The sequence below is a fragment of the Eriocheir sinensis genome, chromosome 40 (assembly GCF_024679095.1).
Source record: "Eriocheir sinensis breed Jianghai 21 chromosome 40, ASM2467909v1, whole genome shotgun sequence".
Classification (NCBI taxonomy): Eukaryota; Metazoa; Arthropoda; class Malacostraca; order Decapoda; family Varunidae; genus Eriocheir; species Eriocheir sinensis.
In genome coordinates, this window is record NC_066548.1 from 7,429,137 (window position 1) to 7,443,084 (window position 13,948).

Genomic DNA, 13,948 nt, shown 5'->3' on the forward strand with positions numbered 1-13,948 from the left:
TAATGTGGCAGCGCAGGGCAGGGTAGGTACTAGGCAGCAGCACAACACAGCTGACCGCTCCGCAGCAGCCATGGAGGCCCCTCTCCAAGGCCAGGCGCCCGCTGGCTCCCAAACCATTACATTGATGAAGATAGGACACTACCAGATCGGCAACACTCTCGGGGCGGGCACGTTCGGCAAAGTCAAGTGTGAGTATGGACGCCCGCCTAGGAAGAATGAAAGAGAGGATTTGAGGGACCAGGAAATGTTAACTCGGCCTATGACGTCCTTTAGCAACAAGGAAAAAAAAAAAAAAGTGATGTGGTGTTTGTCGTGCTGCGAGCGCCCCTGGTGCCTGAGTGACTAGCCTTCTGTGCGTTAAAGGGTTACTAATAAAGTTGGGTCAAACACTAAATCGTCTGTCCCCATCGTCCTGTCAAAATACTCGTGACAGTTGTTTCTATATTGATCCTCCTCCTTATCTAGGCCATGCAGCTCCTCTTGGTCTGTTCGTTTGTTTGAGGTTCAGAATACTTAACCTTTTTTTGTGCTGTGAATGGATATGAGCTTAGTTTAATCTGGAAATATGAGGTTAGAATGTTTACAGGCTACCTAACCTTGGCCAGATAATCTAACCTAAATGATATAATAATATGTTCCAACTAAATTTGTAGCCTAATTCCACTGTTTGGCACAGCCCCACTAGTGCAGTTACCTTGCATCACCAATATACTATCTAATTTAGTAACCTAGTATCACCTGTTTAGTAACTGCATCACCTATTTAGCAACCTTGCTTTGCCTATCTATTAATCTATTCTATCAATGTCTTCTAAACATTCATACCACTTCAAACACATGTACCACTTGTATAGTACATATATGTGTCTCTGTGGTGAAGTGGTTATCACGCCTAGTTATGAATCTGCATGTTTAGGATTGAATCCTGGTGTGGTAGTTGGCACACAGCCCACCCTGCTGGTCTGGCTTATAAATGGGTGCATGGGGAACATAACTGTGGTAACCTGGATGTCACATTGGCCCTGTGTCCTGGGGTTCTCTCACCTGGTGGGCTTCCCAGAACCCGGTAGACACAGGGCCCAAAAGGGTTAAGATTCGTTTTAGGTCCGTGCCAGTATCTCATTACCTACCTTATGAAACATCAGTATCTCTTCATATATCTTTTCTACAAACCTTCAACAGTCATGGTAACGCTTTGAAAATCCAATTCAAGGACTTTTTTTTTTACTCTTGAAAATAGGGGATAATGTTTACGAAAGTGCGTCGCCTCCTCTGCTAGCCGTGGCGACGCTGCAGGGGGTGTTGCGAGAAATACCTCCTCGCTGAAATAAGTCACGTATACATGAGGGGGGGCCAGGGGGGGGCGTAGCCCCCCCTGGTTAGAAGGGGGGGTCGAGGGGGGCGCAGCCCCCCCGTTAGTAGGTCGTAAAGTTCGGTTGGAGTAGTTTAAATATGCTCCCTGACCCTAAGCCCTCTGCGAGCTATTTTACGGCTGCGACGGCTGCAGCGTCGCCGCGGCCAGCAGAGGAGGCTACGCGCTTTCGTAAACATTATCCCCTATTTTCAAGAGTAAAAAAAAAGTCCTTGAATTGGATTTTCAAAGCGTTTCCATGACTGTTGAAGGTTTGTAGAAAAGATATATGAAGAGATAGTGATGTTTCATAAAGTAGATTATGAGATACTGGCACGGACCTAATACGAATCTTTACCCCCAAAAGGAAGCCGCACTCTGCTGATGCGCCAGCCCGACTAATTCAGTAACCTCCATTCATACAAATACATGTGCTATAGACAGAGCTGGAATTGTGCATCATGTGCAGCAAAGTAAATAATCAATTATTAGCTGAATTAGCTGAAACATGCTGGAGAAGAGAGTTCCACATCGAAATACCTCTGACGTTGAAGAACCTCTTGCGGATCTCTAATTCAGTTCTTATGTGTGCAACCTTATACTGATGGCCTCTTGTGGTGCCTAGAGGTGGACTGACAAACATATCCTCGGGGGCAATAGCACAAAAACCGTGAAATATTTGCCAATACTTTACCATGTCATGTCGTACTGGGTTTTATCCTGCCACAGGCTCAAGGACCGATGTGACAGATATGAGACTTGAAGCCATGTGCAGCTTCAGTGTATGCCCCCAATTTTATCTTATATATATATATATATATATATATATATATATATATATATATATATATATATATATATATATATATATATATATATATATATATATATATATATATATATATATATATATATATATATATATATATATATATATATATATATTCTTCAGCTTCAGTGTATGCCTCAATTTTATCTTATATATATATATATATATATATATATATATATATATATATATATATATATATATATATATATATATATATATATATATATATATATATATATATATATATATATATATATATATAAAGTGATCAATGTTTTGCTACTTATAAACTTAAATATTTCAATAACTTCTCACATTATTTTTTATATATATTTTTTTAAGGTAGCGCAAAGTTTGAACTTAATGGATCATATTGGCTATACAGGCAGCGCCACACGTGGCCACTCAGTGAACTGTCAAAGCAGTACTTTCCATAGAACTCAAGTTATGTACTTGAGTTCATCTGAGGCTGCCTCCAGGATACAAGGCCTTGGTTCCACCACCGCTCCAAGCCAACGAGTGCACACACTTTACTCCTACCCGATTTCCTGACTCTACTATTTGACATGGAGAAAAACTGAAATTGGGTAGGAGTGAAATGTGTGCAATCATCGGCTTGGGGCGAGGGTGGTATCATGGCATTGTATCCCTGAGACAGTCTCAGATGCACTTTAGTCTATATAACTTGAACTCTATGGAAAATACAGCTTAGAGTTGAGTGTCTACATGTGGCGCTGCCTGTATAGCCAATACAGTTCATTGTCATAATCCCAGGTTTGTGCTCTTCATTTTTTGTAATGATATTGTAAGAAGTAAAAAAAATGCCTACTATAGTCGGTTCACCCAAGTCTGAAGTGAGCAACCTGCTATCACACGGTGTGTCTGATTTCGTGGATACCGTAAGCTAGCCTACGCATAGCAAACAGTCGTCAGTGTCAATAATATGCAGGCAGCAATAACAAACACTGCCAATTATATATAGTCGATTATGAGTTGAAGAATATTAGTAATGTCGTAAATAGCAGTTTTGTTAATTTACAAGATCGCTGATTATAATTATTAACAGCCTTGAAGCTTCAAGCTATTTATGACATTACTAATATTTTTTTAACCCAAAATCGACTTTAATTGATGGCATTTGTTATTGCTGCCTGCATATTATTGACAATGACGGCTGTTTACTATTCGTAGGCTAAAATACAGTTACAGCCCATGATGTTTCAAGCCACATGCACCATGCTTGTTGTGATGCAAAAGCTGAAAATACAATTCATATTTAACCAGAGAGAGAGAGAGAGAGAGAGAGAGAGAGAGAGAGAGAGAGAGAGAGAGAGAGAGAGAGAGAGAGAGAGAGAGAGAGACCTCTCTTAAGATCCTAAGACCACATTCGGATGAACAGAGAGAAAAGGTAAAGGTAAAATTGGAGGCATATGCTAAAGTTTCCCGTGGCCTCAGTGCTCATATCTGTCACATTGGCCCTTCGGCTCGTGATGGGAAGCAACCCGTTATCACGGGTTATAGGGCTGGTGTGAAATCTAGGCTGCCACAGCTACCATCCACAGGTTTCCTCAGGTACCCATTTATTTGACGTGCTAGAATGGGAGGATGAAGAGCTGGGTGGGCTGTGCACCCACTGCCAATGCCAGGTATTTAAAACCAAGCCTGTAGCTTGGCATAACTGAAAGACTATTATGCTTACTCTACTGAGTAGCCAGAAGCAAGGCTTCATGATGGTCAATTTGATTCACCTTAGGAAAAAGATTATGATATATAGTGACCAGTGCCCTTGCCACAACCTTCAGTCTAGCTTAAGAGGACAGATAAAATGTCAAAAGTCAGGACAGTGCTGACACATCTATGAACTTGGCCAGAGTGTGTAGCAGCCAACAGTGGGTTTGAAGAGTTCTCAAAATTCATGAGTGAACCTGTTAAAAATATATATTACCACCATATAGTTGATAGGGTGTTATTTTTAGAAAATAGGGTTATCAGAGAAATATTCTGATAACATTATTTTTCATAGTAATTTGTATTCTACAGGACTCTGGGTAATAAGTTTAGTATAAAGATATTACTGTGGGTCTCATTCATAATTACAGAGGTCATGTACATACAGAATTAATGATTTGAAAATTTAGAGTAAGTGCAAGATGAATGTAGGCTATTCGTGAGAAATAATATTCTTCTTTTTCAGATGGCGAGCACATTCTCACAGGCACCAAAGTTGCCATTAAAATCCTTAATCGAAAGACCATCAAGAACCTGGACATGGTCAGTAAGATCAAGCGAGAGATCACCAACCTCAAGCTGTTCCGTCACCCCCACATCATCAAACTGTAAGGATAACATTAGAGTTGCAAGTCTTCTGGATTATTATGTAGGTGTTGTTTGTATATTTGTAGCTTTTGTCTTTGTCTAGTTTAACTTTTTTTTTGTTATTTCACCATCAGCTAAGACCTGGAGACTTGTTTGTTTCTTTATTTAAATTATTAGGTATGAAGTCCATAAGTTACCTAAGCTATGTATGTAGTGGAAATTCTCCATCTTCTTTTTTCTATGTTCATATTAGTATAGATATCAGAGTATACACACTAAATACCTTCAGGGTAATTATGAAGTGTTAAAACGTATTGGTGACTAAATGTTTGGAACAGCTTGTATACTAGATTCATATGGGTTGAAATGACTTTTGTCTTGGTGTGACTCTGTCCATGCCGATATATGCAAATTTCTGAGATTCTGATGTTTTACTTGCTATGTTTTGGTGTGGTGGTCTGTGTCTGTTGCATGAATTTAGATGTTCTAATTTTCTTGAGGATTTTATCATTTTATCTGAATACCTCAAGATTCAGGCTGCCAAGAATGAAGAAACAGAGTGGCTGCAGTGGGTGCTAGAATGGGTACAATGCTTCAACATGATGGGAGAACATTTTATTCATTTGGATGAGTTTTGGTAATGTCTTTCTAGTGTGGTGACCAACTGAATTATTGACACACAGGTACCAGGTGATCAGCACACCCACAGACATCTTCATGGTTATGGAATATGCCTCTGGAGGAGAACTTTTTGACTACATAAAGCAGAAAAGCAAGGTGAGGATTTCAGTCAACATTTTAATCATTATTTCATTGTTGGTTAAATTCACATTTTGCAATATATGTATTTGGTTTTCTGACAATCAGTTACCTAGCATGTTGAATGGCCTTTACTTTTATTTTCTTTCTTTTGCAGCTTAGTCTCCATTTATACAAAACGGATAAGTGGAGTATAATTTGGCAAACATTATTATTATTATTATTTTTTTTTTAATTCAGTCATAATTTAGTTCTTGTGTATACATTATTTTTTCCATGACTGCCCCCCCAACACATTCACTGAGCTCATTTTGTGTGAAGGTTAAGTTCATGTGACTTTTTGTGGTTGTATCAGTTTGTTTCAAATTTGTCACTTGTCTGAACAGAACTAACTCAAAATAAAGAGATCAGAAGCAACTCTACTCTTGAAATTAATGAGACAAATAATTGCAAAGTTGAAGATTTTAGTCATTTTATTTTATTTGTTTATTTATTTATTTTTTTTTTTTGCATCCCCACTTATAGCACCGGTAGGCTTTCTTAGGGGGCCAGATGGTCGGCCCAAGCCCGTCGTGGTGCAGGCAATTTTTAAAGTGGCGCCAGTTATGCTTGGCTCATGCTGCCCCCCGGGACTCATTCTTGATTCACTGGACGGTTTCTTCTAGAGTCTTCTGTACAGCATGTGGGTAGTCTTAGGCCACTCGGTGGTTACTGAAAAATCCCAGGTGGTAGCGTGGGGATTCGAACTGACGTTGTCCATGGCGTGGTGAGTGTAAGCCCAGCATGCTAACCACTCAGCCACTGCTTACCCAAAGATTTGGTATTATTACAAATATTTCTCTGTCACTAGGGATTTATGTGTGTATTTAGCAACATCCTGAACTGTATATCTATTGAAGCCTTACATTGCAGCTCAAGGAATCCGAGGCTCGAAGATTCTTCCAGCAGATCATCTCTGGTGTGGACTACTGCCACAGACACATGGTGGTTCATCGTGACCTCAAGCCAGAAAATCTCCTCCTGGACCACAACTTGCATGTCAAGATTGCTGATTTTGGTGATTAGTTTGTCAAATTCATGTTTTGTTGAAATGTGACACACACAGCCTCGACTCAAAGGTGATTGATGAGTAATAGGAGATATGTTGTTGTATGACTTGTGTGCACTTTGAGCTGGAGAAAGCCTCTGCAAGGTATCTCACAAGCAACTTCTTTGGTAGTAAGAGCACATAGGAGGACTATAGAGGAGCCTTCTGGAGTGGACGAGTGACCAGCAGATGAGATCAATCATAAAGAAAAGAATGTCAGGGTGTAGGGAAGTAAGTGGAGTTTTGGGGGGCTTGTTGCTGGCATCCATAATAATGGAAGGGACAAAGTTTTGTGAGCCTGTTTAGAGGTGGTGCCAAAATCATGAAGAAAGTAGAAGCTGAGGAGGGTTGTAAAAAAAGTAAAAGCTTGCAAGAAAATCTAGTTAGCAGTTACAATTGAATCCAGGTGTTCAAACACATATACACATGCTAACAGGAGCAGTTACCCTCTTCCCATGAGCAAGAGGGATAGGGGTGTGTGGTGTGTGAGGTCCCAGCAGTACCCAGAGTTTAGTCTTCTTAGCTCAAAAGATTGCTCTTTCCGAGAGGGTACTGACTGGCGATCATGAGTTCAGCATATGATCAGACTGGGCGAAAGACTCATAAGTAGTTTTCAAACTGAAATATAAAACTGTAATATGGTCATCTCAGCAGTGGAAGGACATAATAAAGTTGGGAAGAATAGACTTCATAAATAGATAGAAAGAAAAAGAAGCAAGTATGCCAATTCAGTAAGATATACCTGCCATTGATTATTGTTTTTTTCTTCTCATATACAGATAATATTAAATACACAGTTAGGATCTTGATAAGGGAAACATCCTAGATTTCTGATTAATTATAAATTTGCAGGGTTGTCAAATATTATGGTTGATGGAGAATTCCTTCGGACTAGTTGTGGGTCACCAAATTATGCTGCCCCTGAAGTCATCTCTGGAAAACTGTATGCTGGTCCAGAGGTGAGTATTCTTTGCATAAGCAGTACCTATTCCTGCACCCTGATTTGCTGATGGTACTGAACTACACAATATTGTCTCATGCTTTGTAAACTTATCAGTATTTGGGCATATGCATCACTTTTAAAGTTCCGTGTCTTGGTTACATATCTTAGGTTTTGAGTGACCATATATTTACAAGTTTATAATGTGAAGTAATATATTTTTTGTGATACTTTTAATTTTTTTTATAACCAAACATTACTTATTGTTTACACTTTAAAACATTTAATAATAATTTTCTATAACAATGTGTTCCTTAGGTGGATGTGTGGTCTTGTGGCATTATCCTGTATGCCCTTCTCTGTGGCACTCTGCCCTTTGATGATGAGCATGTCCCATCACTCTTCCGCAAGATAAAATGTAACTATCGTGTGCATATGTAGTGCGGCGACTATGCCTGATGAACGAGCCTCCCATAACCCACTTGGCGAGTGGGGTACCTCTTTGGCCGACTCAGTAAGGAGTGGCTCTCCCGTCACGCTTGTCGCAGGTTCAATCCCAGGCAGCCGGGGAATACCCTCTCCTTGTGATTAATTTCTCGTGTGTTTCGATACACGCAGAGGTCGTGTTGGGAAATAGAGGAAATAGAAAATAAGCTCTTGGGGCATGGCAGTGGTTGCTAAGTGGGTTGTGGGAGGCTCGTTCATCAGGCATAGTCGCCGCACTACACATATAGTTCATAAAGTGCTTGGGTATTGCTTGCATATCACTGCTGAATTTCATGACTATATTGGAGATAGGATACGAAAGGTCAAGTACTAATGTTGAGCGTGGGTTCAGCGGGCGTGTTCCAGATCCCAGATTACCTCAACCAGACTGTTGTGCGCCTGCTGCTCCACATGTTGATGGTGGACCCCATGAAGCGAGCCACCATTGAGGACATTAAGTGAGTATATTAGATTTTTAATTTTTACACTGCTTTCACATGTTCTTGTCTTATTTTGTGTGGTGGGGAGGCCCAGTCCCATAACTCTGCAATTTGATTAAATCAGTATGGCCTCCTCCCCAAAAGTGCCAACATAAATGGGCTTTACTGTATTTAGAGGAAAAGCTAAGAAGCACACAAAGAGGAATGGTGAGAGAAGCGCTTGGTTGCTGGGTATGATATGTAGAGACAGGAAGCAAACATCATGGGTTAGAGAGAATTTGAAGATATTTTAGTGACTATTAAGAATGAGAAATGGATTTGGGGACTTAATAGTACCACACTGTATGGTTATGAGGTTTTCTTTGTCTTCAGAATCCAACCCACAGTGCCATCCATTGTCAGTTGTTTTCATAGCCCATCCTTGTGATCTCTAACCTGTGAGAGCAGGGTTTTTATTTATTTTTTATTTATTTATTTATTTTTTTTGACACATCTCCGCTAGCTCTTCAACAAAAGAAATCTGGTCATATGTACTAGAGTTTTTTTCCTTTTTTTCAGGAAGCATGAATGGTTCCAGAAGGACCTTCCAGCCTATCTCTTTCCTCCACCTTATGACCATGACAACTCTGTGATAGACCAGGAAGCCATAGCTGAAGTCTGTGAGGTAAGGGACACAAAGTTGCCAGTTAGGGAGCAGACTCAGCTGCTTCTAACTCTTAATCTCTTGGTGTTTATAGTAATGTATGTGTGAGTGTGTGTGTGTGTGTGTGTAGGGGGGCGAACTGAAGTCAATGAATGAAGTACAGTACTGTCTCCAGGATTGTGAGTTTCAAGTTTGCGATTCACTGAGTTTGCGATAGGGACCCAAAAAATTTGATTTTCATTGAAAACTGAAATTGCGTTATGACCCGAAAGGAAAAGGAAAAGGCTGCTAAAACAGGGTTTTTTCACACTTTGTTGTGGTCCTTGATTCCTATTCTTGCTCTTACTCACCCCCCGGGCCTTTCCATTCGCCACGGGAAGCATGGTGAGTGGGATCCGGGAAGCCAGGCGCATGTGTGCGAGCAGCCCCGACCGCGCGCTGGGCCCGAGCAACTGACGGGTGGCTGATGATGGTGACAGTGATGATGAGCGTTGGCGGCGCAGCCCCCACATTGGTGCCACCCAAACGGCACCTTCATCGTGGCCCATGCGTGTGTGGCTGTGCCCATCGTGGGCCCAGGCTCCTCAATCTGCCAATTCCTACCTTCCACATGTTGTGCGGGACCTCTTTCTTTTCTTCCATCTCTTCCTTTTCAATAAGAAGAGATGGAAGAAAAGAAAGGGGTCCCATGCAACATGTGGAAAACAAGAACTGGCAAATTGAGAAGCCCAAACCCACAACAAACACAGCCACACACACACGGGCCCTGACAAAAACACCGTTCAGACGGCGCCGATGCAAAGGCCACGCCGCCGATATTCAGCATCACCATCACCATCATCAGCCGCCCGCCAGCTGCTCGGGCCCAGTGTGCGGCTGGGGCCGTCCCCGCACATGCTCTTGGCCACCCGGATGGGTGGCCAAGCACAAAATGTTGACGGTTTTCAATTTTCCCCATAAAAATAATGGTTCAAAGTTTGCGATTTCAATGTTTGCGACCCACAATGTCGACCTATTTATCGCAAACTTAGAGACTACTGTATTTGCCTGAAATTGGCATGTTATTTTTTTATTATTTATTTAATTCTAGCTCTAAATTGTGTTTTCATTTAATTGTTTAAGATTGTACAAGATAACATGCACACCTGCAAAGCTTAGGTTATTGATCCTGTATTTACTGTCATAAATGTAAAAGATATTTTATGAAAATTTGGTGTAATATATGTTTTTGTAATGAGTGAGTGTAATATTTACCTTGTGGCTTTTCAGAAATTCCAAGTAGATTCAGCAGAGGTTCAGAGTGCCATTCTGTCAGAAGATCAACACAATCAGCTGAAAATTGCCTATAACTTGATCGTCGACAACAAGCGCTTTGCTGATGCCAATGCCATGTACAGGTGGGGTACTGGAAGGTGGTGCTAACACTTCCATCTCTTATTGTCTTACCTTTGGAAAAATGTGCAGCAGCTCACTCGCATTCCTTCCTACTTGTTCTTCACCATATTCCTCAAGTTCTCTTTGTAGGACTCTAAGCCCCCTTCCTGCCCCGAATGATCCTAGTTTCCTCTTCCCACACTACGGCACACATGACAATTCCACACCACTCAGGGATTTTATGTTCTATTTTCTGCTTAAAGTGTTACCTTGGGGATTAAAATTGCTGTTATTATTTTGACATATCTCATTTCCTACCTCACTAACTAATCTTGTGTGGTCCTGTATGTTTTGTAACATTCAAATATTTAGGAGAACCAAAGGAAACAGCCTGGGGATCAAATTTAATTAAATTTAATGGGAAAAATAGTGATTCAAGCAGCATTATAATGGGGCAAGCCCCTGTAGAAATGATTGTGAACACTCCTCTTGCATTTTAGCAGTTGTGGGCCACAGGACAGTTTGGGCTGCTGTGGGACACTGGGTTACATTGTCACCCAAGGTCATGTAAAATTCCACATTTGATTGTTATTTCCATACTTGTTTTTACCACAACACTATTGCCTCTTCTTTCGCAAGAAGTTTCAAGGTTAGTAGAAAACATATATGTTTACAGAAGAGTAGATCATGGAGTAAGAAATAAGATATGGGGACATTGATAAATCAAAACTTTTCACTGTTGGGTGGCAACTTTGGTCTTGTCTGTGGGCCTGGAACAGATTACTCATAAAAACATGTATCTTAATGCATGGTAGAATGAATGATGCTCTAGAAGCAATTCTGTTTTCTCTAGCATACCCCATTTTTGTTATTAGTTTTAATGGAGTAATTTTAATCTTAATTGGTGTGATTAATAGCTGTGGTAATGCATATTGATGGAGATAATATTTTCTTTTCAGCATATCTGCCTTCTATAGTGGTGCCTCTCCCCCTCCTGCTATGCCAACCCCTGCCTTCAGCCCTTCAGACTCAAGCCCAAGTCCCTTCAAGCCACACCCGGAGCGCATTGCACGTGAGTTATTCCATTTATTATTTGGATGATTTGCAGAGTCTGTTTTTAAGAGAATTAAAAAAAAATTAAAAGGTTTAACCATCACTAAAATTGATTTTTTGGACCACTTAACCAAGGCAAAAACCATGGCATTGGTATATTGACTAAGTTGGTCTGTACCATTATTTTACCAAAGTGGTTTCAAATCACTATGGTTGCATCATTAGTTCCTAGTTTAATCATTTTGATTTAACAGATTTTTTTATGGTAAATTACACAAAATAATTACTCCATCATCATCTCTGACACTGAACAACACCTCTCATTCCATGAAGGTCTGAGGCAAATTGCAGCTTTCAAAATGAATTGATTAGTAACCGTGCCTTTCATTTTGCATCATGTAACATCGAAGAATAAGATGACAAAAGATATGTGCAAGCATGTTGAAGGCTTTGGTGATGCTTCTGGAAGCATCATGAGGCAGTTGCCACATGATTCAGAGACAGATGATGGAGGAATGACAGTGTATGCAAATATAGTGGAGGAATCAGGTCAATCAAAGATGAGGTGAAATGATATGGAGAGTTGATTAGACTGGAATGAGTTCTCATAAAGGCAATTTTTCATGTCCGGCTCCATCAAGCATTGCCCATTTTGTAAACTAACGTTGGATCTTAAGCTGCCTGGAGTTATATTCAACAGAAACATATCATTAATTTCTCCAAAACCATTAATTACATTGGAAGTGCAATGTATGGTGTCCACTGTAGCTTCACATGAGAGGACTAGTTTACACATCAGGCAGAATGCATGTCCTTCCATTTAACACAAGGAAGTGATTGTCCTTTATGATTAATGATTTTCATATTCTTCTTTTATCATGTTAGTAATATGTTATCATTAGATGTGAGGAATATTACCTCGCTAGTTACAGCAGAAAGCACAATACGGTACATGCTGTCTGAATGTCTATTTAAAAGAAAATCAGTTGAGTGGCCAGCATGTTCCATGACTTGGGAAATTTGAATATGTAATTTCTCAGGATCAGCCTTTCCTAACAGCATTAGCTAATATTATCTACTTGTAAGAATTGGTAAGTGACAAGAGTTGTTGAAACTTGTTCATTAATGCCTTGATTTGAAAAGATTGATGCAGACATTACATAGCATTGACAAAAAAAGCATTAGATGGCTTCACACACTAATCTGACGACAAATTTTAGTGAAAAATTAGAATTCTGCTTGTAACTCTTAAACAGTAAGCCTCATAACAGGGGCATTCACTCATTCTAACTGTTTTAGAGATTCAGATCACATTACTTTTTGCAATTTACCAAATTATTTATAAGTGTTCTATGATTGGGATTCTCAGATGCTGGTGCATGATTATTTTTTAATTTTTTATATATTATAAATTGACGAAAAGCAATGTAGTTCTGGTGTTACAGAAATCTGATGTCAGGAGTGAGCCTCACCTTACAACTGTATTGAATGGTCTCTTGGCCTTTTTTTTAACCCTTTCCATCCGTGACACAGACGTCGGCGTCACAGTATGGAAAGGGTCAAGAGGAAATGGAAGAGAATTAATCCTCTTCTAAACCTCTTAATCCTCCTCTAAATTCCTCTTAATCCTCTTCCATTTCCTCTTAAGAGGTTTAGAAGAGGATTAAGAGGTTTAGAAGAGGACTAACGGTGACACTGTCGGACGCCGACGTCAGCGTTGCCGGAGTGAAGGGGTTAATACTTATCCTGCCTATATTGTAAATGGACTAACTACATGTAGTGACAATAGGCATTGCAAATCAAAATCATTTAAATTACCACATACCTCTGGAATCGATAATTTGTAATTTTGATTTATGGACCATGTAATGAGAGTGGATATACAAGTGTTTCTATAATGGCTCAAGATGCATACAGACCAAAAGGCCTTGAGCCACAAGGTTCCCTTTGGCTTGACACTAGAGTGTAATGAACATATTGCCATTCTATAAATTTTGTTAATGTGTTAGAAAACTTGAAACATGCACCATCATCTTTGAGCTTATTCAGAATTAGAATATAGTTTGCAATTTTGGCATGGTCCCTTATCAAAATGTATTTCTCCAATGGGATGTTAGCACACTTGAGTTTTAAGTTATGGAAGGAAAATCTGTATTTTGGAAGAAGAATGCAAATTATGAAATGGAATCAAGTTCTTTGAGGTTCATGGGTTCAGCATCAGCAACATGTATTACTTAATGCAAAATCACAGTGAGCCCATGTATGCTGACATTATCTTAACAGTCATATATTCAGTATCTTGGTTAGTGTTAATGAATAGTGGTTCCAGACATCAGCACATGCATGATTTCATGTAAGTATTGAGGATTTTCTTCACAGTAGATACATTTAGAAATATGTTGATGTCTAGGTATTTTTTTGGGTTTCCTTCCTTCAACTCTCTGTAAGTAGTATACTTGTGTTTCTGTCAACAGGGATATTAATCCAGTTTTTACCATTTGCATTCCATTCAATTTTGACAGCTCACCTTGGTATTGGCAAGATTCATCCTGATTTACGAGCATGTGAGTTTATTGATGAAAAATACATGATTCCTCCCAGGAAGACACAAAACGGTTGGTAATAAATATCTATGTAGATCAGCAATTTTGAGCCACGTCAAGATGAA

The 13,948-nt window shown here is 39.7% G+C and overlaps 1 protein-coding gene across 3 annotated transcripts in view; it reads left to right on the plus strand.

Moving 5' to 3' along the window:
• The window catches only part of LOC127009300 (5'-AMP-activated protein kinase catalytic subunit alpha-2-like), a 26,871-nt gene continuing 12,923 nt past the window's right edge, over positions 1-13,948 (plus strand). The window contains exons 1-11 of one of the 3 annotated variants that reach the window (XM_050882253.1): positions 1-188; positions 4,377-4,518; positions 5,182-5,275; positions 6,170-6,314; positions 7,197-7,303; positions 7,603-7,702; positions 8,123-8,228; positions 8,769-8,874; positions 10,123-10,250; positions 11,187-11,299; positions 13,803-13,895. In XM_050882253.1, the coding sequence (XP_050738210.1) occupies positions 71-188; positions 4,377-4,518; positions 5,182-5,275; positions 6,170-6,314; positions 7,197-7,303; positions 7,603-7,702; positions 8,123-8,228; positions 8,769-8,874; positions 10,123-10,250; positions 11,187-11,299; positions 13,803-13,895 (1,252 nt within the window). In that variant the 5' untranslated portion in view covers positions 1-70. The remainder of the gene's footprint in view (positions 189-4,376; positions 4,519-5,181; positions 5,276-6,169; positions 6,315-7,196; positions 7,304-7,602; positions 7,703-8,122; positions 8,229-8,768; positions 8,875-10,122; positions 10,251-11,186; positions 11,300-13,802; positions 13,896-13,948) is intronic. The other 2 variants (XM_050882251.1, XM_050882252.1) reach the window with 2 other exon arrangements.